The sequence below is a fragment of the Nipponia nippon genome, unplaced genomic scaffold, assembly GCF_047370975.1.
Source record: "Nipponia nippon isolate SJK-2023a ecotype South Korea unplaced genomic scaffold, ASM4737097v1 scaffold_5, whole genome shotgun sequence".
NCBI classification, from domain to species: Eukaryota; Metazoa; Chordata; class Aves; order Pelecaniformes; family Threskiornithidae; genus Nipponia; species Nipponia nippon.
Genome location: NW_028262369.1, coordinates 2,485,406 through 2,510,879, shown reverse-complemented (window position 1 = coordinate 2,510,879; position 25,474 = coordinate 2,485,406). Strand labels below are relative to the sequence as shown.

The following is a 25,474-nucleotide window of genomic DNA, read 5'->3' as shown; positions in this document are numbered from 1 at the left end:
GGTGTCAAGGCTTTTATGTAAAGAAGTTCTCTTGCATTTAAATAGTCCCTCACCTACCTCTGAAGATCTACTGATGTAAAGGGGAAGAAGGAAGAAGAGAGCTCAGATTTGTTATTTGTAGGGTACCTGTTTACATTGCAGCACCTATATTTTGGGTAGCCAAAGAGAGAAACATAAACGAAAGACTGCAGATGATGAACATCGAATGCAGCAGAAGCCATGGCGTCCCTCCAATATTCCAGGACCTCGGATTTCAGCGCTCATCTTTCCCATGCTCTAGAATAAAGCTCCACTCCTGCCATGCTCACCGCAACTCTTGTAGGGTGTAAATGTCTTAAGGTCTATCGAATCTGTTACTTCACTTGACAGTGCTTGTATAGAGCTTAAACAGGCAGAGCCGCAACACTTCACAACCAGACTGTCAGTACTGCGTTGACTTATTTGTTAATTAGTGTCAGGACACACAATAATTGACACTGGAGCCCACGCTGTTAAACAAAGCATATGGTTAGAGTCAGTCTCCATCCCATAGAACGCGGAGAATCTTACACAGATATTAACCATGCTTATAAATTATTTTTCACTGTGTGCAGTCAAAGTAGCCCTGAAGTATGTTATCAAAACTCAACGCCTCAAAAGCCAACATCCAAGTTTCCCTTAAATAATAAAAACCGCTTAAGTGTGAATATTTTTTCATTGAGATGTTTGTCGACTCGGTCTTGCACAAACAAAACCAAGAGCAACTCAACAAATCTTCCTCAAACTCTGGAGATATTGTGACCTTCCTGCAGAGGTCACAAATCCTACCCGGCAATAAAGCTGCTCGGTACTAATGTGCAAATACACAGGTTTAATTTCAGAAAAAGTTATGTCATTGTATCACGTAAAATATTTGGAAAGTTCAATAATCACTAGGTTTTCACACAAAGTTCATTCTTTTGTTTATAACTCTGAAACACATCTTCACCAAGTGAAGACTTGACAAGAACCAGGTTGAGCAACTATATTCACTATTTACCTCCGTTTCTTTTTGCTATTACATGGTAAAATTACAGATCACGTCAAAATGTTAAATCAATGTAGAATTTACTTCTCCCTGGCAATATGCCTTCATGCAAATTACTTCTAATTATAATTCTTTATCTGTCACTGAATACTTTTCATTTTTTAAATACAGGAGCGCAGTCAACCTGTGTATGACATTTTATTTTCAGTCTCACGCTTGAAAGTAAGATCATGAACCACTACAACAGTTAATAGGTCAGATTATGTAAAATTGATAAACTGACTATTCACTAAGATTTTCTGCCTCAGTCAGCACTCAGAATTTCGGTTTGTGGGGAAGCGGAAATACATACTCATGCTTACTTCATTACCGCTTGAAAAAAAAAAAGTAAAATTGACATTTGTTCTATCTATCAATTGCTGCCTGACCGTCAGACTCATATCAGAACACATGAAATGCAGAATTACAACGTCTGTCACAAACGAGTTCAATAAATATAAAAAGCCAGTATCTAAAGATTTACATTTATTGAAAATGATGGAACTAGAGGTTGAACGGGAAGACCTGCACCGCAGCGGGCAAGACACAAGACAAGCACCCTAACCTCCTCACTCACCCCAAAAACACTCACTAGTTAAGAGACTAAAGCTGCTCTTGGCCAAGCCACAGCGCAAAGCTGAATCTGCGCAGAGCTCTCTGCAGAGCTGCCTGCTGGCACAAGCACAAGCCTTCTAGATTTACGCTACGCCCAGCAAGCTGGGCTCAAAAGCTAAGGAAAACTTTCATCTTATCTTTCATCTACCTATGAACTTCCAGAAGCACATGACAGCTACTGGTCCTCTGCGCGCAGGTCTGGTAAAAGACAGAAAGACGGGGCAGGCAAAGAAGACGTCACGGCCGTCAGGGTGTAATCGTGGTCTCCCCTTGATCGGCCACAGAGGGGAGGAAGGGAAGAAAAATTCAGTGACTTATCTCTTCATAACCTTCTCCGAGACTTTTGTCTTTCAGGAACACCCGCACTGCGCTCCCTGTAACCCAAACCTGAAGAAGCGGCAAGTATCAAGTCACCAGGCAGAGCTGTATCCCATGGTCTGCCAAGGGAAAAGCATCCCATCGGTTGCAGGTTGCCTCCATGTAAAGAACTAGGCTATTTACGGAGAAATAATAGCCTTAAATTACATTAAAAGGTTTCAATATCAAGCCAAACTGTGACTTTAATAACTGATTTGCTTTATTAAAAAAATGCTTAAAAGTAAAAGCAGATATTAAAAGAAACATGGAGAACAGTGAAAGACAATACAGTAAGCTGCAGACCTTTGATATGCTTTATCAGGAACGGCCACCAGTTGCTTAAAACAGGTGAACCGCTGGATTTTCAGTGCTGTGAAAGCTGACCTGCCCTCTGAAGCCATCAACGACTCGGTTTGGTTAGCCAGGTGACACAAGGTCCATTATGGTTTTTCCACCACGAAGCAAACTACAAAATCAGAGAGAAAAGCATGGCTGTATCTTCAAGGGCTTCTAACAGAAATTCAGCGATAAAGCCCTTCCTTGAGGGAAACCGAACAAGGAGGTCTCTTCTTGCAGAAAGTTGAGGAATTATTTTAACGGGAACTTCAATAACACTGACTCTTATTAGTATCAGCATACATACAAATGCCCCAAATGAAATCATTGTTCTGCTGTGCTACGCTCTATAAACACAGAGAAAAAATTCTTGCCCCAGCATGCTTACGTATTTTGAGCATTCAAAAAAAGATGCCGGTGACCCCGGTATTTCTGGAAGAGTTGCTGGCTGGCTGGCAAATAGCAATATTGTGACCTCCTAAGTAACAAGAAAGAGAAATGCAAACAACCAAGAAGAACGGAGCAAAACAAAAATATTTCCACAAGCAGAACTTTTTCTATCCTGAGAAGAGATCTCCGACTCCACAAAGTCCAGAAGGGACACATTAACATGTATTATGTGGCTCTCAGCATCTCATAGTCTTCTTTATTTGCTAGGAAGTTCAGCAAGAAAACAGAAAAAGTGAATTGTCTCAAATCCCATGGCAAAATTATTATGGAAGACATAATTGAACTGATGTCTAGGGTTTAGCTAGGGACCTCAAAATATCACCGCAGCATTGCTCTCATGCGCTCCCCTCACATCCGAGGGGATCAGGTGCCATGAAAACAGATGGCCTAAACAATCTTAAAACAAACAGCAGTCAGAAACAGGCAAAACCACTGTAAGGTCATCAATGGCTCACACTCTTTCTTGGTTTGTTTTAGACACCATCTACTTAATTCAGAAATCAGAAACAGGAGGGGACGTACCAGGGCCCCACTTCTTGCAACAAGGAGCCGAGGAAGCAAAAGAGGAAGAAAAGATATTTCCATCCTAAGATTTCAGTGAACCACAAAACAGCACAGGGAAAGAAAAATTTAGTTTTACCTCATCTATTCCAAAAAACAAGGAGAGGAGCACTAGGACAAGTCAGGCTACGTCTACATTAGTATTTCAAATGGAATGGGGAACACGGTTTTGAAGCAGTTTGCCCAATTCACTCCTACATACCCCGCTTCGGTGCACACTGTAGAGTTGTACCTGGATTCCTCCTGGGTGAACCGAGCCAAAAGACTCGCTCCAGGAGCACACAGAAGTCCTGAAATGCGCACAAGGTGGACACCGAGTCCTCGGCACCTCCCATTTTGCTCTATAAAGAGTTTACTTGATCATGTTGACTTAGCCTCAGAAAGATAGCTACGACTACTGCGGCTACTCAGACAATTAAGAGATAATATACTAGACAGACAACATAAAAAATAGGATATCATTAAGATACCAAAGGTTGAAAGGAAGCTGCGAAGTGAAGTACCAGTAGGGAAACAAAGCTTATGTCTGTTATCTCCGCAGCACTTTCATACTTGAAAAGAGTATGACATAATTAAACAACCACAACAAGCTTCCTCTTCTCTATCACTACTATCAATGAATTCTCAGGGAAAATAGCAAAGCAAAGCTTCCTAACAGCACCTCCGTTCACAAAACTGAGCAGGTGCTTGGCAACAGACAATTAATTAAGAGGTGAAATCTCAGTTTACTCTGTTAAATCTCCGAGCTGCTCCTTAACAAAACCCTCCCCTGCAGCAGGTTCTAGACACCAGCCTGTGGCACTGCTGTTAGATTGCTTTTATCATTGCCTTTTTTTTCCCCCCCGATGCCATCTACCTGTCAGCCAAGTAATCTGACTGCAGAACAAAGTACTGAGAAACAGGAAAAAATGGGTGACTCTGTAGCACCCACCATGTGCCCCCTGAGGGTCTGGGCAGGGGAGGGAAAGGGGCTACACGTGCCATCGACCTGCGGATAAAGGTGGCCACGTCAGAGGTCTGCTTGGTTTAGAAGTGCACGCAGACTCTGATTTCTATAACTATACAAGACATTGATAAGAAATGGAAGCTAATTACAGTTCCACAACAAAACACAGAAGGGAAAGGGGGGAAAAAAACCCAAGCCAACCCGTATTCCTCATTAAAGTAATTCTTACCACATGCTCCAGTTGCTTTCATAGCTAGGTTTCAGGGTAAGAAGAGACCATTAAAATGTCAGTCCACAAAGCATACTTCATCTTATCTAGATTGCATTTCAGTTTGTTCATCTGTAGTGCCCTGGCTGAAGCGGGACCTGCGAAAGGCATTCGAAGCTGCAAAGTCCGAACCACTGTACTGACGAGACACAGCAGCCTATGCCCTCCCGCAATAAATGAAACCAAGGACAGAACAGAAGTCTGAGAAAGACCATGAAAAAACCACTCCGGGCATGGGGTGTAATTGCTCTGCACAGTGCTCTTGTGATCTCCTGGAAAATATAAACAAGTAAATAAAAATACTTAAGAGCAGGACCATCAGACTCCACAAGTAACTTCATGTCATTTTGTGATTAATGATATCGAGTACCATTATAAATTTAGCAAAAATACTTAATTTCATTCGTTGCTACAACACGGCCTTCACGCTGCATCTGGCTGTAAAGGTAGGTGGAAGAGGGAAATATCGCAGGGTTGTTTCTCTACAACCTATTCAGTTTCTTTTCACCAGAAGAGCAAGATTCAGCTTAGAGTAATGGAGAGATTATGTCCAGTCCTTTCTTTTCTTGCAGGAACACTTCCACTGAAATACATCAGTGTCAACAGTTTTCAAAGAAATTAACTGAATTTGTATTTTTAGAAGCTAAACAGAAAGCCGAAGCCCAGGGACACACATCTGCTTCAGTTCTACGGCCTCCAGCCACCAATGTCACCATCGATATTTTTCCTTCCCGTAAGCCTCTCATTTCAGCCCCGTTGCCATATGCATGCAGACAGCTAGCTCACCAAAAATAAGTATTTGTGTCACATCAAAATAAGCACCTGCCACAGGCGAGCGGCCTGCCATTACCGCTTCCACCCCTGTTTTGCAATGCTCTCCCCCCCGTCCTTACTCACTGACCTTTCTACAACCATCCTGGCCTCGTTTTGTATTTGTTGCAACAACTATCTCCTTCCTCCATCACAACGCTGTCCTGTGACTCCTTCAGTTTCTTCCACTCCGTTTTCCACGCTTTCTTTATAAAAATGGGTACATTTATAAACAGAACGAACAAACTCACATAGCACAAAAGGGTTTGCGGCATATTCCACTCCCATTTTGATTCCGCTGCTCCCCACCTTGGGCTATGAGCACTGCAGACAACCATACCTCCGCGAGACAAAGGCACAGCACCAGAGACACAGCTTTTACTAAAGAGACAATTAAACCCTCAGCGTGTACAATCCTCCTGCACGCGATTCTAAGTGCTGCTAGAAAGCAGTCAAGGGTTTCATTTCAAAATTAATAACTCTGTAGAAAAAATGAAAATCGGACCCTTAGCCAAGCCGTAAGGGGAGCCGAAGGATCCCTCATTTTCTTTTCCGAAAGGCAAATTTGCAGTTTCATCCCCAAATCCTCAGAGCTGCAGAAACGAGAGCCTCTGCCAGCTCACTGAACCACCTGAGTAACTTTTTCCAGCCTAACTTCAAACTGTAACAACTTGCCATATCAAACTGCCAAATCTACAGTGCTCATTTCTTTCTGTGAATCCAGCTGTCATTTTTCCCAAATGCCTTCGCAGTCCCAACTCTCCCAATGCCAAAAAAAACTTTTCACAGATATACATAATTTCGCAAAACACATATGCTCTATGTATGGCACATGAAGTCAATTAACAAGTTTACTTACTGAATTAAAGGATGACACACAACAGTAAAACAAAAACCTCTTGCAGACAGCAAACACATTAACCTTCTCCTCCCTCCGATGCCATACTCTCAGAAGGAGCGCTAAGGAGTTTTGAAGTCTAAGTACGTTTTGAGTACCACAGAAGATCTTTCACGCTTATCTCCATGGCATCTTTTATTCCGTAATTCCCACGGTGTTTCTGATCACCAGCACGTGGAGTTAAACGTAAAACACCTTCAATTTGCAAGGCAGCAAGCACAGAACATGCACGAGGGAAAATATATTCCCTCATAAAAGACAAAAAAAAAATTCCAAGCACAAAATAAAAGCACGTACCTTTTAACTGGTCAGCTACCACGCTCTGACCAACTCGCTCAGTCACCTTTCCATCCTCCATCTCGTAACGATCATCCAAATACTTTGCAGTAGCTTCCGAAATATGGACTTTTCCAGCCACCCCGAGCTGCTCCATCAGATTGGCCAAATTGACATCATTGGACCACACATCGAACTTGAATCTCCTCATTCCCAAAATGCCACACAGGACTGTCCCGGTATGAACACCGACTCTCATGTTCACCATTTCTTTTTTCTCTTGGCAAAACTGCTCAATGGCTTTAATCATACCTAAGCCCATCTCGATGCAGCAGTAAGCGTGATCTGCCCGGGGCTCTGGGCAGCCAGCTACGCAGTAGTAACAGTCTCCCAAAGTGCTTATCTTCTCGCATTTAGTGTCCTCGCACAGACGGTCGAAACGTCCAAAGAGGTCGTTCAGGAGTCCCACCAGAGCGTGGGCAGATTTATTGGCGCTCATTTTCGTGAAGCCAACGATATCTGCGAACAAAATGCTCACTTGCTCTATCTGCTGCATTTTAAAGGGACGGAATATTATGGGGGTTTTCTGTATGGAGGGCTTCTTCTTCCTGTTTTTGGGGCTTGAGGTGGAATGACGTTTGACGGAGTTTTCACTTTCATCATCCCCCTGCTTCATTAAGTCATCGGCTATTATCCTTGGCATAACAGAATGAATCATCCTCTCTTTCAGGGCTTTTTCCACTTCCAAGTCTTTTCCATGCATGATAGATTGTCCCACTTTCAGGAATGTGCTTCTCGATCTGACTTCGGACATGATAAATAAATGAATACCGATGGCGTGGATGCAGATGTGCAGGAAGGCTTTACTCAACAGCTCCCAGTAAACCGCACCGGCTCCAAGAGGTGTAAAACAGTTCTCATCGCGGAAGTGATAACCGAAGGTCTCGAAGAGGACCGAGTACAACAGTCCCAGAAACAAGCTTAAATACAAGGGTAAGTGCATCACCGTGTAAAGCAACAAGAGCACTTCAATACACATAGAAAAACTGCCTACTTGAGAAAGACAAGTGTCGGTGGGATCTGCCAGGGGAGTCCGATTGGACATGTCACCACTTCCTGAGATAGGTTTCAGAGTCTGGAACTGCGGAGCGAGAGTCAAAGCAAAAACCAGGAGGGTGAGTATCAGCGAAGTCCATACGTAATGGCGGGCGTAAGTCTTGGTGAAAGTGAACACAAAAAACGCTACACAGACCAAGAGGAAGCACAGAGCCGGCACCATGAAAACAATCTGTTTCTCTCTCATGTGTATGCCGAAGTAGATGCCCCAGAGAAGGCAGGCCACGCCGATGTAGAAGAGGGCATAGCGAAACCTGCGCTGGGTCTGCGGGAAGCATCTCTCCATGCAAGCCTCCTCCAGGTTGTTGGAGTCAAACTTGGGATTCCACCACTTGGAAGAGGCCCTTTCGAAGAGCTGCGGCAGCTTCTTCTGCCGGCGGAGGCCGGGGCCGCTGCCGCCACCCCTGCCGGCTCGGCGGGTGCCCCCCGACTCCCCCGAGCTGCAGCTGGAGGAGATGCTGTACTTGCAGTGCTTGGAAGAGGAGCAGCCCTGGTGCTGCTTGGGGTTGATTTTCACCGTCACGCTGTTGCTGTCCCCGCTGGAGTCGCAGCTCACCTCGGTGCTGTGGTGATGCAGCAGCTGCTGGTGCGGTGGGGAAGCCATGTTGTCAATTCCTCCTGAAGAGCCCGCTCAGGAGTTGGGTCTCTCGGGCTGGCAAAGCCACCGGCGCTCCTCGGAGAGTCGCCTCTAGTCTCCTCCCGCCGCCACCGCCGCCTGCGCGGAGGGGAGGCCGGGCAGCGCCGCGGCGCTCCGCCGCTCGCCGGGCCGGGCACGCAGGGCGCTGGGGCGCGGGCAGCCCCACATATTCCCCCTCGCCTCGCACGCCTCCGCCGGCCGGGCAGGGCCGGGGCTGCCGCCCGCCGCTGGCCCCGCTCCCGCAGCCCCGCCGGCTCAGTCCCGCGGGGGGGACGTCGGGCCCCCGCCGGGAGGGGACCGCTCCTCCATGTCGGCTGCAGCTGGCCGCGGCTTCCTCCCCGCGCCCGCCGGGCAGCGCTCCCCTCACGGCCGCCGCCAAGGGGGCCGGCTCCCGCCGCGCCGCACCGCCCAGCCGGGACGGCACCGGCGGCCGCCCCTCGCCGGCCTGCGCGGCCCTCCCCGCCAACGGGGCCTTGGGCCCTCCGCCGCCCCGCGCTTTCCTGGCGCCGCGGGCAGCGCCCGGCCGAGAGAGCGAGTGCCCCTGCGGCGCCCCTCAGCCCCCGGCGCGGGGCTCGGCCGCCTCCTCCTCCTCGCCTGCCGCGGGGCCCGGCGGGGCTGGTCCCGTCCCCGCTCCCGGCGGGGTGGTGCCGCGCCGCCGCGGGGAGCTCGGTGCCCTGGCGGGGGCCGGCCCGCCCGCCTGCGCGCCGCCGTCTGAGGGGAGGGGAGCGGAGCGGCGGGGGCGCGCTCAAGCGCGGGCGGTCGCCACCATCTTCCTCACGGAGAAAAAGCGGGGGGGGGGGGGTCGGGGCTGCGGGTGCGCGCCCGCGCTGGCCAATGGGGCGCGGCGCCGCGGCGGGAGCGCGCACCCCCCCCGCCGCCCGCCTTCTTCCCGGCCCGAGGGGCGCGGGCGGGAGCCGGTCCCCTCACACGCAGGCAGCGGAGCCGGGCGCGTCCCCTCGGAGGCGGGCGCGGGGGTGATTTATTCCTCCGTGAGGCACCGACGCCCCCTCGGCGGGCTGACAGGGACGGGACGGCGGGGGGGGAGCGGCGGCGGGAGCCGGGCGGGTCCCTCACGGGGTGTCCTCCCCGCCGCCCTCCACCACGGCGGGTGGGTGCCTCCCGGCGGGCCCCGCCGCCGCCCTCAGGGCCGGGTTTGCTCCGGGGGGGGGGGGGGGGCCGGGGAAGCGGCGGCGTTGGCGCGGCGGACATTTGCCATGCGCGAACAACGTGCGCTTCAGCAAACAATTCAACCTTTCCGCATCCCCGCAGCCTGCTGGAAACTTGCTGCCTTATTTTCCTCTTTCCTCGCTTGTTTATCACTGACGCCGCGTCGCCTGCACCGCTCCCTCAGTTCGGTTATCTCGTCCTCCCAGATGGCCCGTATCTCTCCCTCCTTCGCAGCGCTTCTCTCCGCGCTCGCCTCAGCTCCTTCCCCTCCTCTCCCCGCCTCTCCATCCCTCGCCCTTCCTCACAGGTGAGGTTCCCACCAGTTTCTCCCCAGCTCATGGCCCTGCTGCTTGGCCGGTTTCTCCCCACAGAAGCCCGGGCCCTGCTGTGCCTCCTGCTTCCCTCAATCCATCATTTACTCTTTTCCAGGTGAGCCTTTCCTGCAAAGCGCTTGACTCCAGCGATCCTCCACCAGTGCCTCCTACCCCGCAGCGTGTCCCTTCTCCTCTGAAAACGACACTGTTTGGTAAAATGTATTTTTTTTTTAAATAGTAATAGAAAATATGTGGTCACATAGTTACTGGAACTGAAACCTGTATTTTTTTCCATTTCCTTTGTAAAGATATTACTTACTGTGCAGTAACCATGCTGTACAATGCATTTTTATTACTATTATTTTCAAGAATTTTGTATTTCCTGGCATACTCCAATACCAAAATAATCTATAATAAAAAAGTCCAATCGACAGTGATAATTGTTTTGGTTTTGCTATGACATAACCGTCTCTCGACTTCCAACTAATGGCTCGGCTGATCAATATTTGATAGCAAGTGCTGCTTACCGTGCCACTCTTGCATAAACATTGTTGGGAAGAAAGAAATCCCTTAGCTGACGGAGCAGAAAGGAAGGATGGCCTCCTGGGCTTGGCTATTAATTGATACATTTACTAAGACTTCTTTGCAGCCTTTTTATTGATTCATCTAAATGTACTTGAAGTTACATATTTACTTCATAAAGGATGGCGAATTTATTTAATCTAGAGGATTAAATAACTGCGACAGCTTCTGAGGATTCAAAGATACTGTAGAAGTTTGGTGGAAAAAGGGAATAAGTTTTTTACCTCAATAGCAAAGAATTTAAGGTAAAATTGCCTGTGTTTTTTCAACTTTGTTATGTAAACCTGTAAAATGTACGTAGTTGCAGAGGCTGGGTGACTTTGAGATATAAGAGGCACTGAAATTCCAGCATAAATTTTTTTTGCCTCGCTTTATGATAGTATTGGCTTATTGTTATTGCTTATGACATCCTTACTCAACTGCCAGTCTGGGTCAGCTGCATTTTCTTAACACCCCTCCAAAAAGGGTAGAAACTACAAAGAGCTAAAATCTGGCGGGGGGGAAACAGGAAATATTTTAAGCCCGTATTATTTCGAAGTAAATGAGGATGGCGTTGAAAAGAACACCAGGGTACATTTTCCTCCGGTCGAAGATGTGAGTTTTTTTCTCTGGTATCAACAAAGTCATGATTTCGTTCAGTTTCTTTGGTGATTGGGAGTGCATGGGCGGTAAATAAGTAAAGCATCGTTTGCCTAGAGTATAGTAAAAGTTGAGGCCCTTCACATTGGTATTTATTACTGAAACCTGCTCGGGTAGGCTTTAATTCGATTTTCAAGAGTACCTAAAATGAAGACGTGGGATTGTACCTTCCTTCAAAATAAAACTCTTAGGTTTGTGTGTGTGCAGCTGTAAGGGAGAGCGCAGGAAGGAGGTGGTTCGGGTGCGTGTATGCTGCCCGGCGAGTTCACGTGCCCGAGCGTGCTCGCACAGAAGAGAGAGGCCGTTCATATGTATTTCCCTGCGCGCGCACAGAAGAGGCCGACGCGTCAGGCATGGAGGTACGTGTGTGCGGGAGAAAGAGGACAAGCAGAAACCAAGCTCAGACTGAGGAGCAAGAGAAGTGCGTCTTGTTCCCCCTGTGCTCAATAAAGCAGGACTGTGTGTGTTCGTAGAATAGACAGAATCACATCAAAGATACTGGCTACGTCACAAGTTTTAATTGAGTGACCCACATGATCCCAAATTTTGTCCGGCTACTAGTCCGACTGCTTTTGATCTCCGCTAATGAAGTAGTCTCCTCTTTCCCAGCTTTCCGTACTGGTTCCAAGGACAGTGAGATGGGACTGAAGAAGACATCTGACTTGTCAAAACCCTCCTTTGGTAAGCTTCAGATTGTGGTGTTGAGATTGTTCAGAATCCTTTCTTCCCCGAGGAAGCTCCTGCTAGGTTTGTTACTCGTAGGCCCCCATCCTGCTCCTCCTTTTGATCTTTGGGTGAAACAGGCACCCAGCGCTCACCAGCCCAGCCATTCCCCAGCCTCCTCTCTCATGAGCAAGTTCTGTGCAAACACAAACCATGCATGCAGTAAGGAGAACCGTTACCTTGTGTGGACTTCTGTTGGCTCTGTACCGGCTGGGAAAAAACCTAGTGCTGCCTCCCGAAAGACTGAATTTTTTTAATTGAGTATTGTGTCACAGACACTATTCTTTCACTTTGCTTTTCTCTTGAAGATTTTTCTCTGCTCAATTCTGGAAGCAGATTAAATACATGTAAGCAGTATTGCTTGTATTTATTTCAAGTCTGAGTAAAATTTGTCTTAGAGGGCAAGAAGTGGTTTAAAGTTATATCCGTTATTTCCCCCTGCCTTCTGATTTGTTTTTATCCAGGATTTGTTTAACCCCACGGAATATAATACAGTCAGCGTGTCCCTCTAAGGCAGCATCTGTGTGGGTAATGTTTGTAGCATCCTTTAAGGAAGATGCTTCCTCTGGGTCACTTTCTTAGCAACCACAGTTAGCACATCTTACTACCAGGGGGTATTGATTTTGAATCCCGGGTTCGTTTTAGTGTCTTAGTGGTTGTGGGTTGTGCTGTTTTCCTGCAGAGAGCTCTGACTGCCCCTCCAAAATCCTCTGTGACTGGTTTCCATTCCCAGAGACCGAGTTAAAGGAAATACTTTTCAGTGCAATAGCTGGGCAAATGCATATCCTACTCTCACATTTCTTTTAGCTTCATGCCACTAAATATACGTATTTAGTCTATAGAATTGAATTTACTTCCCTTCTTGGAGGCACAGCTTTGTCAGCTCTAACGATTAGCTTTTGTTTGACGTTCATAATATTGTACTTCGCTGCTTACCTGATGGAGCTGTGCGAAACTATTTAGGGGGGGTTCTGAAATGTGACAACCCACGTGGTGCTTTTTTAGGCTTCACAAACCGCCTTCACGAGGCAGAAGAATATGACATGGGAACTGCTGGCTAGAACAACAGCATACATTAATGCCAGCGGAGTTGGTGGAGTTGGGGAGGAGGAATGTGATGTAGAAGCTTGTGGGGTTTTTTGTGTGCTGTCAAAGGAAAACTTGCAGCTTGAAAGAAAAGGCATCATGGATGCCATGGGTGGAGACTATTCATCCTGTCTGGCTCTGGAAACAGCATAAATATTGGAGGAAAATATGTTAAAACCTGTTTTGTCCATCCAGAGACAGAAAGATTCAAGGGAGGCAGCCCAGGTGCCCCCTTCCCTACTTTCTTACCTTAATAAATAGCAGGATCCCACTTTATGACAAACTTCTGCATCTGCATCCTTGCCGACGTGTGCAGCATTCGTCATGAGCTTTGTTTTGGATCCTGGTAACCTCTAGCTGAAAAAAGTCACGTTATGGATGTAAAAAAAAAAAGAGCAACTTTTCTGACTTCTGTTCACAGACTAACAGGTAAACGTTAGGAAATATTTTGGAGGTTTGGTTTTTAAAATTAGAAAAGTGTCACGATCCTTATTTCACTTTTCCATAAAAGAGCAGCACAAGGATTACCTTTGACATCTTTTCCATATGAAGCCACGGAAGCTGAGTAACTGGTGCATTCTTCTCGCGTCCTCGGGGCAGCCAGGTTGGGTTTGTGCTCTGTATTTTCATCCTTCTGAAATTGCAGTTCAAATTATTCATGTGACTGACACAATTTCGTATCCCAGATGAGATGCACCAATAAAATAAGCGAGTAAGCAGTACTTTTTATGTGACTTGGACCTCAAGAGGGAGGATAAAACCTGGTCCAGCTGAGTGGGAATCACTGGCTCCCGTAGGACCGGGATTTTACTTGCGGGCTTTCCAGTTGTCTCATTCGAGTGCCCTTCTACGCTGAAAGCAGTGCAGACTATACCGCTTATTTGGCAAAATGTCCGTCACCAGGAGGTGACTTCACTCAAATATACATTTCTGTAAGATGAAGACAAAATTTATTGCTCGTTCCATTCATAACCAGAAGTTCTCCTGGCTTTGCCAAGCTGCTGAATCAGCTTGGGTACCTCACCCTTGAGTCAGCAAAGCCTGAAATAGAAACTTGCTCCGTTTCCGAAGAGAGGAAGTACCACTGTCGTCTGCAAACACAGCCACATCTAACCTGCTTTTATAACTGCGGACGCTCGGTGGAGGAACTTGCATGACACTCTGCTTCTTTTAAAAAAAAAAAATAAATGAATAAAAAGGCATTTTCTTACTTGAAATAGGAGTGTTAAGATTGCTATGAATGGGACTGTCAGGGTGTGGAAGCACCGAGGAGTAAACAGCAGGAGAAGGACTGTACAAGTGATAGTTGTCGATGTCACCTCGACTAGCCCAGCATCAAGCTCCCGCTCCACCTCCTTGCAGCTTCTCAGGATGTTGAAATTAGGGAGCCAAGGGACCGGCTACAACCAGGCTAAAGCAAAGCCGTAAGCCATTAAGAAATGACAGCAAGAAGACGGGTGGAAGCTATAAAACACGGCTTGGAGATCAGCTACAGCGGGGCTCCTCCGCGGTTCCCAAAGTAGAGTCGAGTCACTCTCGCTGCCATGCCGTAACTCTGCTTTATGGCACAGCGTAAAATAGCGAAAACCAGTGAAAATGACCAACAGTTGCAATCAAATAGTGGGAAGTGACACTGTAAAGTCATCGGCAGGACTTCCGTGAGTAGGTGGAAGGCAGTGAAAAGGCGTGTAAAAATAGTCCCTATACGATATAAATTAGGGAGGAGTTGCTATGGCTCCAAGTCAGGCCAAGAAGTAGAAAAATAATCCTAGTGTTAATTCACCCCTTCTCCCCTTCTCAGGTTGCTCAGCTTTTTATTTTGCAGATGTGGCATCAGTCATTTTTAGCATACTACAAAAGGACACCCATGAAAAATAAAGTTTCAGGAGGCTGTCAATCAGGCCATTCTCACAGGCAAACAAAAAAAACCCTTTCGAACCCTGAGCAGATGAGATATCCAACCATTACTGGGCTGAGGGAGAAAAACCCTTTGACTGAGGGAACAACTGATGTATTTTACTTTCTCGGAAAGTTTTTCTCCGTCTCCTCCGAAAGAAGGGCTGGATGCCCCTGTGCTCTTCACCTGCTCCCCTCTAGCTGCGAAGATCTTAATGTATTCTCCTTTACCTGTATGACATCACAACTTCTTGCAAAAGAAGGTTTATGAAGCCAACGCTATAGAGAAACAGAGAATAAAACCTTTCTGTTCTCATTTAGACAGCCTGTCTCCATAGCAGAGTTTCTGTGGGAAGATCCTTATGGATAGGGGAGTTCTCTTTTACGGGAGCAGCAAAAGGACCCTCAGAAGTAAACGACTGTAAACTAGGCTAACTATTCAGAACTAAACTAGTCTAAACTATTCATATAACCTTGCAGGCAAGTTTCCTCGTAGGGAATGGGATTGGATTGGAATGGGATTGGCTTGGTATGGGATTTTCCTGCAGTACTGTGGAGGAAACGATAGAGATTTGGAAAAATTTGTTACTTCTGCAATGGGTGTGAACGTTGCAACGCACAACTTTTTACCATTTTCTGATTTTTGCAACAGTGCAGTTGCAAATTGCAACACGTTTTATATTCATTATTTTGGATTATTCAACCGAAAAGAGGTGGGGATGAGAATTTACCGGCACAATTACAGGCTTATGCAATCATCTTGTGCACATGCTGCAGGTTTGGAAGAAAGACCTGCTGCAAATCCACTGAAAATCCTGGCTACAGCATTGTAAGTGCCGCAAGGAATTACACAACGGAAAACTTAGTAAAATATTTGCTTTGCGCGTACCGAGCCCGTTTTAAATTTAGGTTTCTGGGGAGAAGAGGATTGCTGTGGCATTTCTGTGACTTGATCCCTTGTCTCGGTTGATCTGCGATAGAAAGGTGACCCCGAGCGCTGCTGAGCTGGGAATGGATACGGCGAGAGCCGTGGCTGGCTGAGCCGAGCGTTCGCTTTGAGAGTAGCAGAGCGTTCCCAACCGCATCCCTGAATAGATTCACTTTCTCTTTCCCTGGCTTGGGCTGTCACAGTGTATTTTAACTACAAATCTGTTATTCGGCGCTGCGGGTGCCAGAATCATTAAAAAAAATAACCCAACTCAGTAATATTGGATTTTGGGGGGTTTTCTTTTTTTTTTTTTCCCCCCAGAAAGGATAGAAGAGAGCATTCTTCTCAGCTGTACCTGAGATTTCACCCGCGTGGCTGCAACTGCTGTGCTCTCTAGGAGTAGAGATGACCCCTGCTGCTTCAACGGGAGCAAATATATCTGAGCAATTTAGCAGTGATGTGACAAGTGTGAAGTGGAAGGCACTGACAAAGCATTATATCAATTTTTAGTTTGTTTTTAAGGTGGTTTCTACACACTTGTGTTCTCTAAGCTCAGGAAGAGTACCCTTCTCCTTTCTTCAAACACAGGAACCAGTCATTATTTCAATTTATTGCTGCGGTGGTAGGATTAAGCCTTTGATGAAACAAGAAGAAATTATACAGGGCAATTTGCCCCCTGCCACGTTAGTGTGGTGGCTGAAATTGGGGTGGCCCAACGCAGGGCACTGATTCTACTGCTCGGGGATCTCTTTTGCACTTGTATCGATTAAAAACCGATTTCATTCTAAACCGATCGCTGCTGCACTTCACGCTTTATGACTTAAAGGTTTTATTTACGCTGCACAAAAACAAGACCACAGTAAAAGATTCTTGTTGGGCCTTCAGAGTCAAGGACTTAAAAATTACGGAAGGGTTACATTTTAGCATTTTGACACTCACGAATAATATCCACGGAGCACTTGATGCTCTCTGAGTATTCAGGATTATCGATGGACCGTGAGTGCAAGAAGAGCAGCGCGCACCTTCCAAACAGTCGCATTTACAACAGAGCGCGAATGTGTGTTTCTGCCGCCTGCCCGGCTCTGTTTCCAGGGAACACGATGGGAAGAAAACGTTGCTGAAAACACTAATGCGTACCACTTTGGCAGAGATGGTTATCGCATCTCCTAGTCGTTTTTACCTATGTTGCTGCCCTGACGACTGCGCTATGTTATGGAAATAAAATGTGAAGTCACTCAGGTCTGGGTGCTGCTGTTTGTGGACTAGACAAAGACATTAAATACCTTTTGATAGAGGTAAGAGAAAATGCATGCTTCTGCGGCGAAGGAGAAATATCGGTTCCGCGATACTGAAAACACAGCAAATATTTGTTAAAAAGGGGAGCTGGGGGGCAAAACAAAGTGGTATATAGGACGCAATGGAAGATCGCCGAGGGAGAAATGATACAATCCAGCAATTATTGGCTAGATGCAATCAGGATTTAGGAATTGGGCCCTAATCCTTTTACAAACCGGGAATCTCCTTGAATTGGATAACGGGAGTACCCGCAGTTGCACTTGACAAGCAGAAATCAAATAACCCTCGTGCTTCGTGGCACATGCTGAACTCTTCGTGACGCAGTCGGGAAAAAACACAACCCATCGCAGGCCTTTCGGTAATTTCCCACCAAAGGTTTCCTCCAGGCTGCAGCTTTCGGAGGCTCTGCACGATTTGTACCTGCAAGAGCGGCTCAGAGGTTATGTTTCGGTAGATTTAGACAGATGAGTTATTTACCGAAGGATATCTGGAAAAGGGAACTTGGTGCAGACAGAGGTGGCTGCTGCGCTGCTGTGTGTGACCCCATCTTGTCACCGCGTGCCTGAAACTGTCCCACTTACTGCCTGTTAATTTGGTAAATTATTTCCTAGAACACTTAGAAAACAAAAGAAGGAGCTGAATTTGCCTTTCAGTATTTCTTCAGTCCAGACAGACAAAGAAACAATCAAGCAGATTGTGTGTCTTATGCGTTTCATCAAAACATCTCAGTTATTAACATTAAACTCCTGGGTGCCTGGAGAACCTGCTCCTGAATAAGTTAAAAAACTGAAGCGTGGCTGAAAATATTAAAAAAAAAAATTATTCCACCATCTTCAGCTGATGTTTCTGCAAGGTAGCACGAGCAACCTCCCCTCTCCCCTGTAACGACGTGCGGCAGCAGAGACGTGCCGTTGCGCCAGTGCGTGGCAAATGCCCGGTGCTAACTGCTGGCTCCTGCGCGCGCGCCTCCCTCGAGGGCTCCGGGTCTCAGAACCAGACTGCCGGCTCCTCCGCGAGGACCGCTGATGGACGTTACGTGCTCCTGCCAACCCCTGCGGTGGTTTCGGGAGGCGAAGGCATGTGGCCGTAGGGAGAGAAAAGGCTCTGGCCATAAAGCAGGCAAGTGGGGGCTGAGAAGCAGATTTATTGGGCTAAGTGGCTTTTTCCTGCCTGCTCATCTCTCCTTTACCATCCTCATTTCAGTTCCTTCCTCAGCTTTGGCTCCGTGGAAGAGCAAGGAAAATATTCTATTCCCCCTCCACGGTCGTAACACATGTTTATTAAATCCCAATTTATTATAACCCAAATAACGATTGCCACGTTTTATTTTTTATCTGGACCATTTAAGCTCTTCATGAAGGATTTACCCTTAATCTGGATCTCTTGCTTCCTTTTCTTGCTGCGCTCGGTTCAAACTGGAGGCACGTGCCATGTTCCTTCAAAGGCAGCTTGTCTTGAATGGAGGTGCGTTGATTTTTAACCGGGTATTTCACCCTGCCCTGTCTTCCCTTCGCAGCCGGGCTTCTTAGACCAGGAGACACCGAGTCCATCGCTTTGCTACAGCCTCCAACTTCTTCTTACAAGCCAGAAATGCGGGCAGGGCTCTCGGAGAGAGATTATCATCTTCCTAACCTCAGCCAGACTGCAAACCAGCCCGCAACCCACTTTCTTCCCCTAAACAAGCGGCGTGCTTCGCTCACCACGGAAACTTCAGCAACACCCAGTCGCTGCCTTGATTTTTTTTCCCAGCCAGGCAAGGCACGGCAGCGATGATTTAGCACCGTTCATGGGTGGACGTCTTTCTCCTTGAGAAAACAGAGCTTAAACCTGGAGCCCACCACTTTTGTGCCGCTCAGCATCCTGGAAGAGGATGAGCACGTAGAGTTTGGGGGCTGAGGTCTTATTTAAATTATATATTAGCCTGAAAAATTAACACCCCGTTTATAGGAATAAAGGATGCTCCCAGTGCCTACAGATTCTGCTTTAATTAGCAAAAGCAGCCAAATCTCCCGGACTGTGGTGTTAGAGTTATGTATAGCAAATAATAACTGTCTTTAATTAGCTTTATTTACACAATAGATGTCAACGTTGAACTCTGTAAATTGAAAGGGCAGAGTGTCCTTAGTGGGAAATGTGATTTTTGAAGCCTGACAACTTAAAAACAGCGGGAAGGTTTTTGCTCAGACTGCCTGGGGAGAAAAATCACCTTTGGCTCAACACGACGGGAAGAACTTCAAGCCCACAGTCAAAGTTTTTCAAGAAACTAATGCAAATGGAGGATTACAGTTTAAACTGTTTTGCAATCGCTGGCCTGAACCCTGCAGACACTTTTCACACGCGCTTAACTTGACATACGTAGTTAGTTTTGCTGACGTGCATGGGATTATTTACACGTGTAGATATAAGTACATGCCTGAGTGTTTACAGAGTGGAGTTTAAACTGTAGCATTTGTTACCGAAAAAATGACATTATGTCAAAATCTCCAGAATTGGCTCATTGAGATTCTTTATGTTAGGGAAAAAAAAAAAAAAGCTGAGAAATTCAGGAATTAAGATTCCTGAGGCGGTCTCAGATCTGCTCCCTCATGTGAATAGGATCTTTTCTTGTGCCGGATCACAGCATTAGGCCACAAAGCTTCTTTAGCAGCTATTAAAAAAAAAAACCAACACCTTTATATAGTTTGAATCTAAGATACTGTCTGCATTTCTTTCCGCTCTCTACTGTATATCAAAGCTAAAAAAAGGTATGTTTGGCCACTAGCTGAGACTGAAAGGTTTCTCCTCATCGATGGGAAGCAACTAATTGAAAAAAAAATATATAATTTTTTAAAAACTTATTTTATTTTTAAAATTTTTTAAATTTTTATTTTTTATATCATAGGAGTATATTCTACTTGCCATGAAGCGACTTGTTGAAACCCCCTAAAACAGGAATAAATCACCTCTGCAAACTGTAGTTCTGCCATTTATCGGCTTGTTTCTGTGCGGAAGCCAAACTGCCATTAAGCTGACTCACATTTTGGCATTTTGTGTTTATATACAAGATGACGATGTTTGCAAGCAATGGGAAAAAACCCCTCCTTCGTCGGCACTGCAGTCCCAGCAAAGTCTTTCCCTTCTCTGCTGCGGTGGCAGAGCCTGGGGCTGTGGCCGGTGCCCCGGTGCGGCGCAGGGATCGTTGCCGTCGCTCTTTGCCATCCGGCACCGGGTGAAGCCGCGGCATTCCCGCAATCCCCCACGTTTTGTTTTCGGTTTTTTTTGCCTTTCCCCAGGCAATGCCAGGGGTTTAAGGACCTGCTGTGGAAGGGACAGGGACACCGGCCACGCCGTTTCTAACCTGCCGTGGCGTGGCATACCTGGGTCTACGCTGCTGCCGCCCTGACCTGTCTCTCCTGGTGTTCCCTAGATCTTAACCACGGCTTCTGGCGGTGTTGCAGTCCCATCAGTCACTGGGGAGAGGCAGAGGAGGGTCCCCCTTCGGTCCCCGCCGGTGCGGCTCCCCTCGGTGTCCTCTGGCGAAGGCTGACCCATTGCTGCCAGCCCCACGTCCCACCCCACGGCATCCTGCCTCATCCCTCGCCCGGGGAGAACCGCAGCCGGAATAAACCAGGCAGACAATGCCGTGGGAAAGCCCTGTCCCGGGATTCAGTAACCACCACCCCGGTGTTCTGCTTTGCCCCATGGTCGCGCTTGTCGGCACGGCTCTGCTGCAGAGCTCGGGGCTGCGCCGGGCCCTGCAGGATCGATAGCCGGGGCTGGCTCTTGGGGAGTGTTCGGCTGAGGTCAGTCACCATTGACTTGAGCAGGAGCAGGACTCAACTGCTCAAAATCCCATCCAGATCCTCTGCAAGGTGGAAAAAAGTTATTAAACCCTTTCTATCGGGGCAGTAGCAACCCTTCATCAAGCAGAAAGCACAAGGCGTTTGGTTTTCCGCTGATGGAGGGGAGGGGGGCTCTGCGGGCACCCCCAGAGCTTCTAAACGCTTCTTCACGGTTTCTGAAACTCTTCAGTTTTCTGCTTGAACGCGACAAAAAGATTTGTCAAAGCAGGATGAAATGTTTCATTTAGGGGTGCTGGCAAGCCCGGTGTGCTGTGGCGCTGCCTATTCCCGGCGTCCCCGGGGGTCTCGGGGTCCGGTGGCACCTCCTGGCTGCGCTGCGCTCCTCTGGCTGAAGGAGACACCGTGTCGTGCTGGGGGAGATGGGGCCGAGCCAGAGAGGCTGCCTGGCTCCGCAGTGCCAGCACGGCGCGAGCAGGTACGGAGAGCACCCCGTGCCTGCCAGCCTGCTGGGTTGAGGACCCTCTCTGATTTTCCCAGGGCGCAACGTGCTCATGTGCCCGGCTTTGCCGACAAGCCCCCTCCCTGGCAGAGCTTTAGCATTTAGCTCCGACCGGGTACAGCTTGCACCCTGCCCCGGTGCCGGGAGCAAAGGAGCAACGAGAGCACTGGGGACCGACTAGGTGAGCAAGTACCCGGAGCACAGCCCTGGCTTTGGCCGGAGCTGGGGCTGCAGCTGCAGCTGATGTGCAATTTCCATCGGCCGCGATGGGTCAGAGGCTGCTGGGGCTCCTTTCCTCCCTGCTCGAGCCCGCGCCGTCAGGAGCTGTGGGCAGGATTAAGGAGAAAAAGCAACGTACGGGTCATGGGAAGAGGGAAAACAGAAGCAGCTGGGCCACCGAAGAGGTAACGGTGGGACACAGATGTCGGTGGAAAGCTGAAGCCACTTACAGAGGATGCATTTACTCTTATTTCCTTCCACTACAGTTTAATTGCAATGTTTTTAATGACAGATAGGACAGGAGCTGGGCTTCTGCCTAAACACTTCTCCGTCCTGCATAAAAGCGCTGAATTTAATATTAACAACAGTAAATCACAGCAACCGGGAAGCACCCAGCAGCGTTCCCCATCCCTGGGACCGCTCGGTTCGCACGCTCAGCCCCATTAATCCCCACCTCCAGGCAAACAGCACCGGAGAGTCGCCGGGAAGCAAGGAGCTTCCCTGTCCTGAGTTTAGACCCAGAGTTTAAGTTGTAGCGGCACCGACAGCCCCTTCCCATCCCCTCTGACAGCCCTTGCTTTGAATACAGGGTGGTTTCGGATGCCCCTGGGTAGGAAATGGCCGCTCGCCATCAGCTCACCCACCCGCGTTTCATTTTCTCTCCCTGCGCCCCGAAAAGCCGCTGGGATAATTCCAGGTCACGGCGGGCTGGCTGGGCTAGGTTGGATCTCAGGTTTGCTGGGACGTTGCTGTATTTTTCTTGTTGTTGCCACGACTCCCTCTCTCATGAGTAGCACTAATTGCTCATTGCATATTTTGCATATGTATATTAGTCTTTCGGAACAGCTCATTTTTGCATCCTGTAATTAAATGACCACTAATGAACGCGTTAGAAAAGGAACGGCCAAATGAAATACCACGTGCAGGGGAGCTGGGCATATGTATAATAATTGCCTGGGAATCGACTGTAACGTAGCATCTTGTCTTGGCCAGGGGAAAGCAGCGTCTGAGCACCCTGCGATCCCTCCGGGCTCTCCTCGGCTTCAATGGACCCCCCCAGGTCCTGGCCCACCTCCCTTCTACCTCTTTCGTTTCCAGCATCCACGTGAGCGTCTCGGTTGAACCACTCACCACCAGCCCTCCATCCCCCCATTTTGCAGGGGTTGCGCTTGCTGGACACCCCATGGGGTGAAAATAACCTTCCCAGGGCTCCGAGCTGCCCTGGCTCCTCCGCCTCTTGCCCTGAACGTCACCCAGGCTTCCTAAAGCAAACGGTGACCTGTTGGGGCCAACATCCAGGCTTTTCCCATCTCTCTCAAGGTGTTGATCCTCTAGGGCATCGCTGGTCACCCAGCTCCAGGCTCTTCCCAAGGCAGGCATCCCAACTGGCGGGTTTGCTCCCTATCCTTCACCTCGTCTCCACCGGGAAGGGCCAATGGCACATGCAAACCCCAATTCTGGGTCCCAATTCAGCCTGCAAATTGGCGATCCTCCTCCTGTGGGTACTGACTGAGGGAAGTGTCCCCAAAGCACCCGCACGCCCTTCAGGACAAGGCGTCACTTGCCCTCATGATTCAGTGTCCGGCGCATACACATCTTGGGCAAAATATATTGATTTTGGGGCTCTCCGCAGATGTAGTGCTCTGGCTTGAGCCGGGGGGCGTTCAGCCGATGTGACCTGAAGCCACACGCTGCTCATCAGCGCTTTGATGTTGAAACTCTTCTGACTTTGAGCAGTGAAGTGGTGATGAAATCTAAACCCGGCCCCTGCCGCGACGCCCCAGGGAGGGGACACCCCGAAGGCTGGGGATGGTGCGATCCAGGGAGCCCTTCGGGCTGCAGAAAGTCCCGAAAAGGAGGGATTTGCATGGAAAGGCTGTTTTGTTTGCTCTGGGGCCCATAAGCGGCGACTTGAGCCGGTCGGGCAAGCAGCGGGGAGGGCAGCAGCCCCAGCTTCGTGGTGGACAACCGGGCTGGCAGATTTTGGGGGCCACCTGGGAAGGGAGCGAGAGGTTTGGTAAACATGCCGTGTCCCCAGGGATCTTGTGATTGCATTTCAGGGGCAAGGTTTGGTGGGGTTTTGGCCCCAGCGGGTGCTGGGTGTGCTCCCCGCCACCCATCGAGTGCGTGGGGACAGCAGGGGACAGGCTGGACGGGGATGGTGGCACTGGGGCTCCCCCACGGTTCCCGTCAGACCTTTCCAAAGGTTTTAGGTTCTTTTCCAATGAGAGGGGCAATGAATCCCCACGTTCCCTGTGCGTGGTCAAAGGCAGGTGCTCTGCCACGGGGCGGTTATGGCTGGAGAGGTGCCGAGTTCAGCTCATTCCCGCAAGAAGCTCTGGCCTCGAGCTCACAGTGAGAAAAATCGATCTGCTCAGGCATCCCCTCCTCGTCTCTCCCTGCAACGTCTAATGCAATGCCTATAAAAAAACAGAAATCGAATCGACATCGTCGCAAACGAGCCGCTGGGATATGGGATATTTTCATCTCTGAAATGCAGAGATGCTGCCGAGGGGTTGAGGCTGTGGAGGGCAACCAAAGCAGCGGGGACCGTAAACCCCTTGGCTTGCGTTTGAATGTTGGCAATGCCACCGCCGGGCTTTGGGAGACCTTTGGGAAACCTGCTCGAGGTTCCCCTTGGTGGGAGCACCCCGGGCACAGGCAGGAGCCGGCCGCTGCAGGGCTCTTGGCAGCACCGGCGGCTCTTCCCCAGCGATGCCTCTAAGATAAATGTTTGTCTTTTTCGTCCAAGAGATACGGCAGCGCCGCTGCCGGCACCGCGTCTCAGTGGAATCAGTTTTCGTTCTGCCGGGAGCGTTACCAGCTCATGATTCACATCTTTACAGCAGCTTTGGAAGCAAAATGTGCTTCTCGCTAGGCAGACCTTCACGCACGGCGAGATGCCACAGTTTTTCCAGACTTTCCAAAGGAAGCCACAGCCGAGTGAGACATTCCTTCTCCTCTTCCAGCTTTCTTGGAACAACCTCTTTTGATTAGCGAGACAGATAGTTGGAAAGACAGACAGACAGACAGGCCAGGCAGTAGGGTTATAATAAGCGGTTTGCATGAGCCCCAGCCTCTGGTGGGATGGTGCCTCCATCCGCCTCTCGATGGGTGGCTGGCGAGAGCCCTTGGGGTTCACCGTGGTCCTCGACCCCCTGCCCTGTGCCGTGGTCCTTAACCCCCTTCCCTCTGCCATGGTCCCCAACCCCCTGCCCTCCTCTGTGGTCCTCCATGGCTGCGGGTGCTTTTGCCACCAGGGAGAGGACAGAGGCCGCACCCGGCACCCACAGCGCTCGGCCAGGGCATCCCCGTGGGGCTCTCCCGAGGCGGCAGCCAGGGCAGGCACGATGCAAAAGCGATGCCGGAGGGGGGAGAAGCGGCCACTGCACAGAGCATCCCTGCGGGCTACCAGCCCACCGAGGCGGGCGAGCCATGCGCGGCGCTGCCGGCGAGGCTGAGTCACGGGGCGGCCTGCCTGCCGCGGCACGTGTGGGCCCACAGCCGTGACTCAGCCCCGCGGCTGCCAGCGCTCGCCGCCAGCCCCGCAGCTCCTACTTCTCCCCGGGGCTTTGTGCCGGAGCCCCCGCGGGTGAATCAGAGCCAGCTTTGTGCCGGGCCCCGGGGGACCGTGGTCCCGAGCGGAGGGAGGGTTGGCTTTTCTCTCTGAGCACTCAGCATGGCAGGGCCTCTGCGAGGGGAGGAGGAGGAGGAGGGGGACTGCACACAAAGGGGGGTTAAGAGGCATCTCCTGGTGCGGGTGGGAGCAAGGATCTGTCCCACCAGGGAGGATCGCGCTGCCCTGAAGCGCAAAGCAAAGGAGCTGGCGTTCGCTTTGCCGGTTTGTACCTACGGCACAGGAAGCCAGGTTGGAAAAAGCAACCGAATGGCTCAGGCATGGCCGGCGGGTCCCGTGCGAGGGCCGGGTACGAGGCCGGGGTGCGGGGAAGGAGATGGGAGCTCCTGCCTCGCTCCCTGCAGCCGCAGCCCCAGGGCCACCCCAGCCCCAGTGCTCGCACCGCACCGGC

At 49.4% G+C, this 25,474-nt stretch overlaps 1 protein-coding gene and 1 long non-coding RNA gene across 16 annotated transcripts in view; one reads left to right on the top strand and one right to left on the bottom strand.

The window, feature by feature from the left end:
• ADCY9 (adenylate cyclase 9) overlaps window positions 1–9,422 on the bottom strand; it is a 102,513-nt gene extending 93,091 nt beyond the window's left edge. For all 14 annotated transcript variants that reach the window (XR_015698902.1, XR_015698896.1, XR_015698895.1 and 11 more), the window contains exon 1: window positions 6,584–9,422. Coding sequence is in view for 4 of the 14 variants with exons in the window: in XM_009477295.2 (XP_009475570.2) it covers window positions 6,584–8,282 (1,699 nt within the window). In the remaining 10 variants the exon portion in view is untranslated. The remainder of the gene's footprint in view (window positions 1–6,583) is intronic.
• A 59-nt stretch (window positions 9,423–9,481) lies between these two features.
• LOC148051990 (uncharacterized) lies at window positions 9,482–19,821 on the top strand. 2 transcript variants are annotated; one of them, XR_015698904.1, is made up of 5 exons: window positions 9,482–9,794; window positions 9,917–11,376; window positions 11,627–11,698; window positions 15,972–18,065; window positions 18,463–19,821. It is a non-coding gene; the product is annotated as an uncharacterized LOC148051990 (long non-coding RNA). The 2 variants fall into 2 exon arrangements; XR_015698903.1 differs by lacking the exon at window positions 9,482–9,794 and having other exon boundaries at window positions 9,801–11,376.
• Window positions 19,822–25,474: the final 5,653 nt, after the last annotated feature.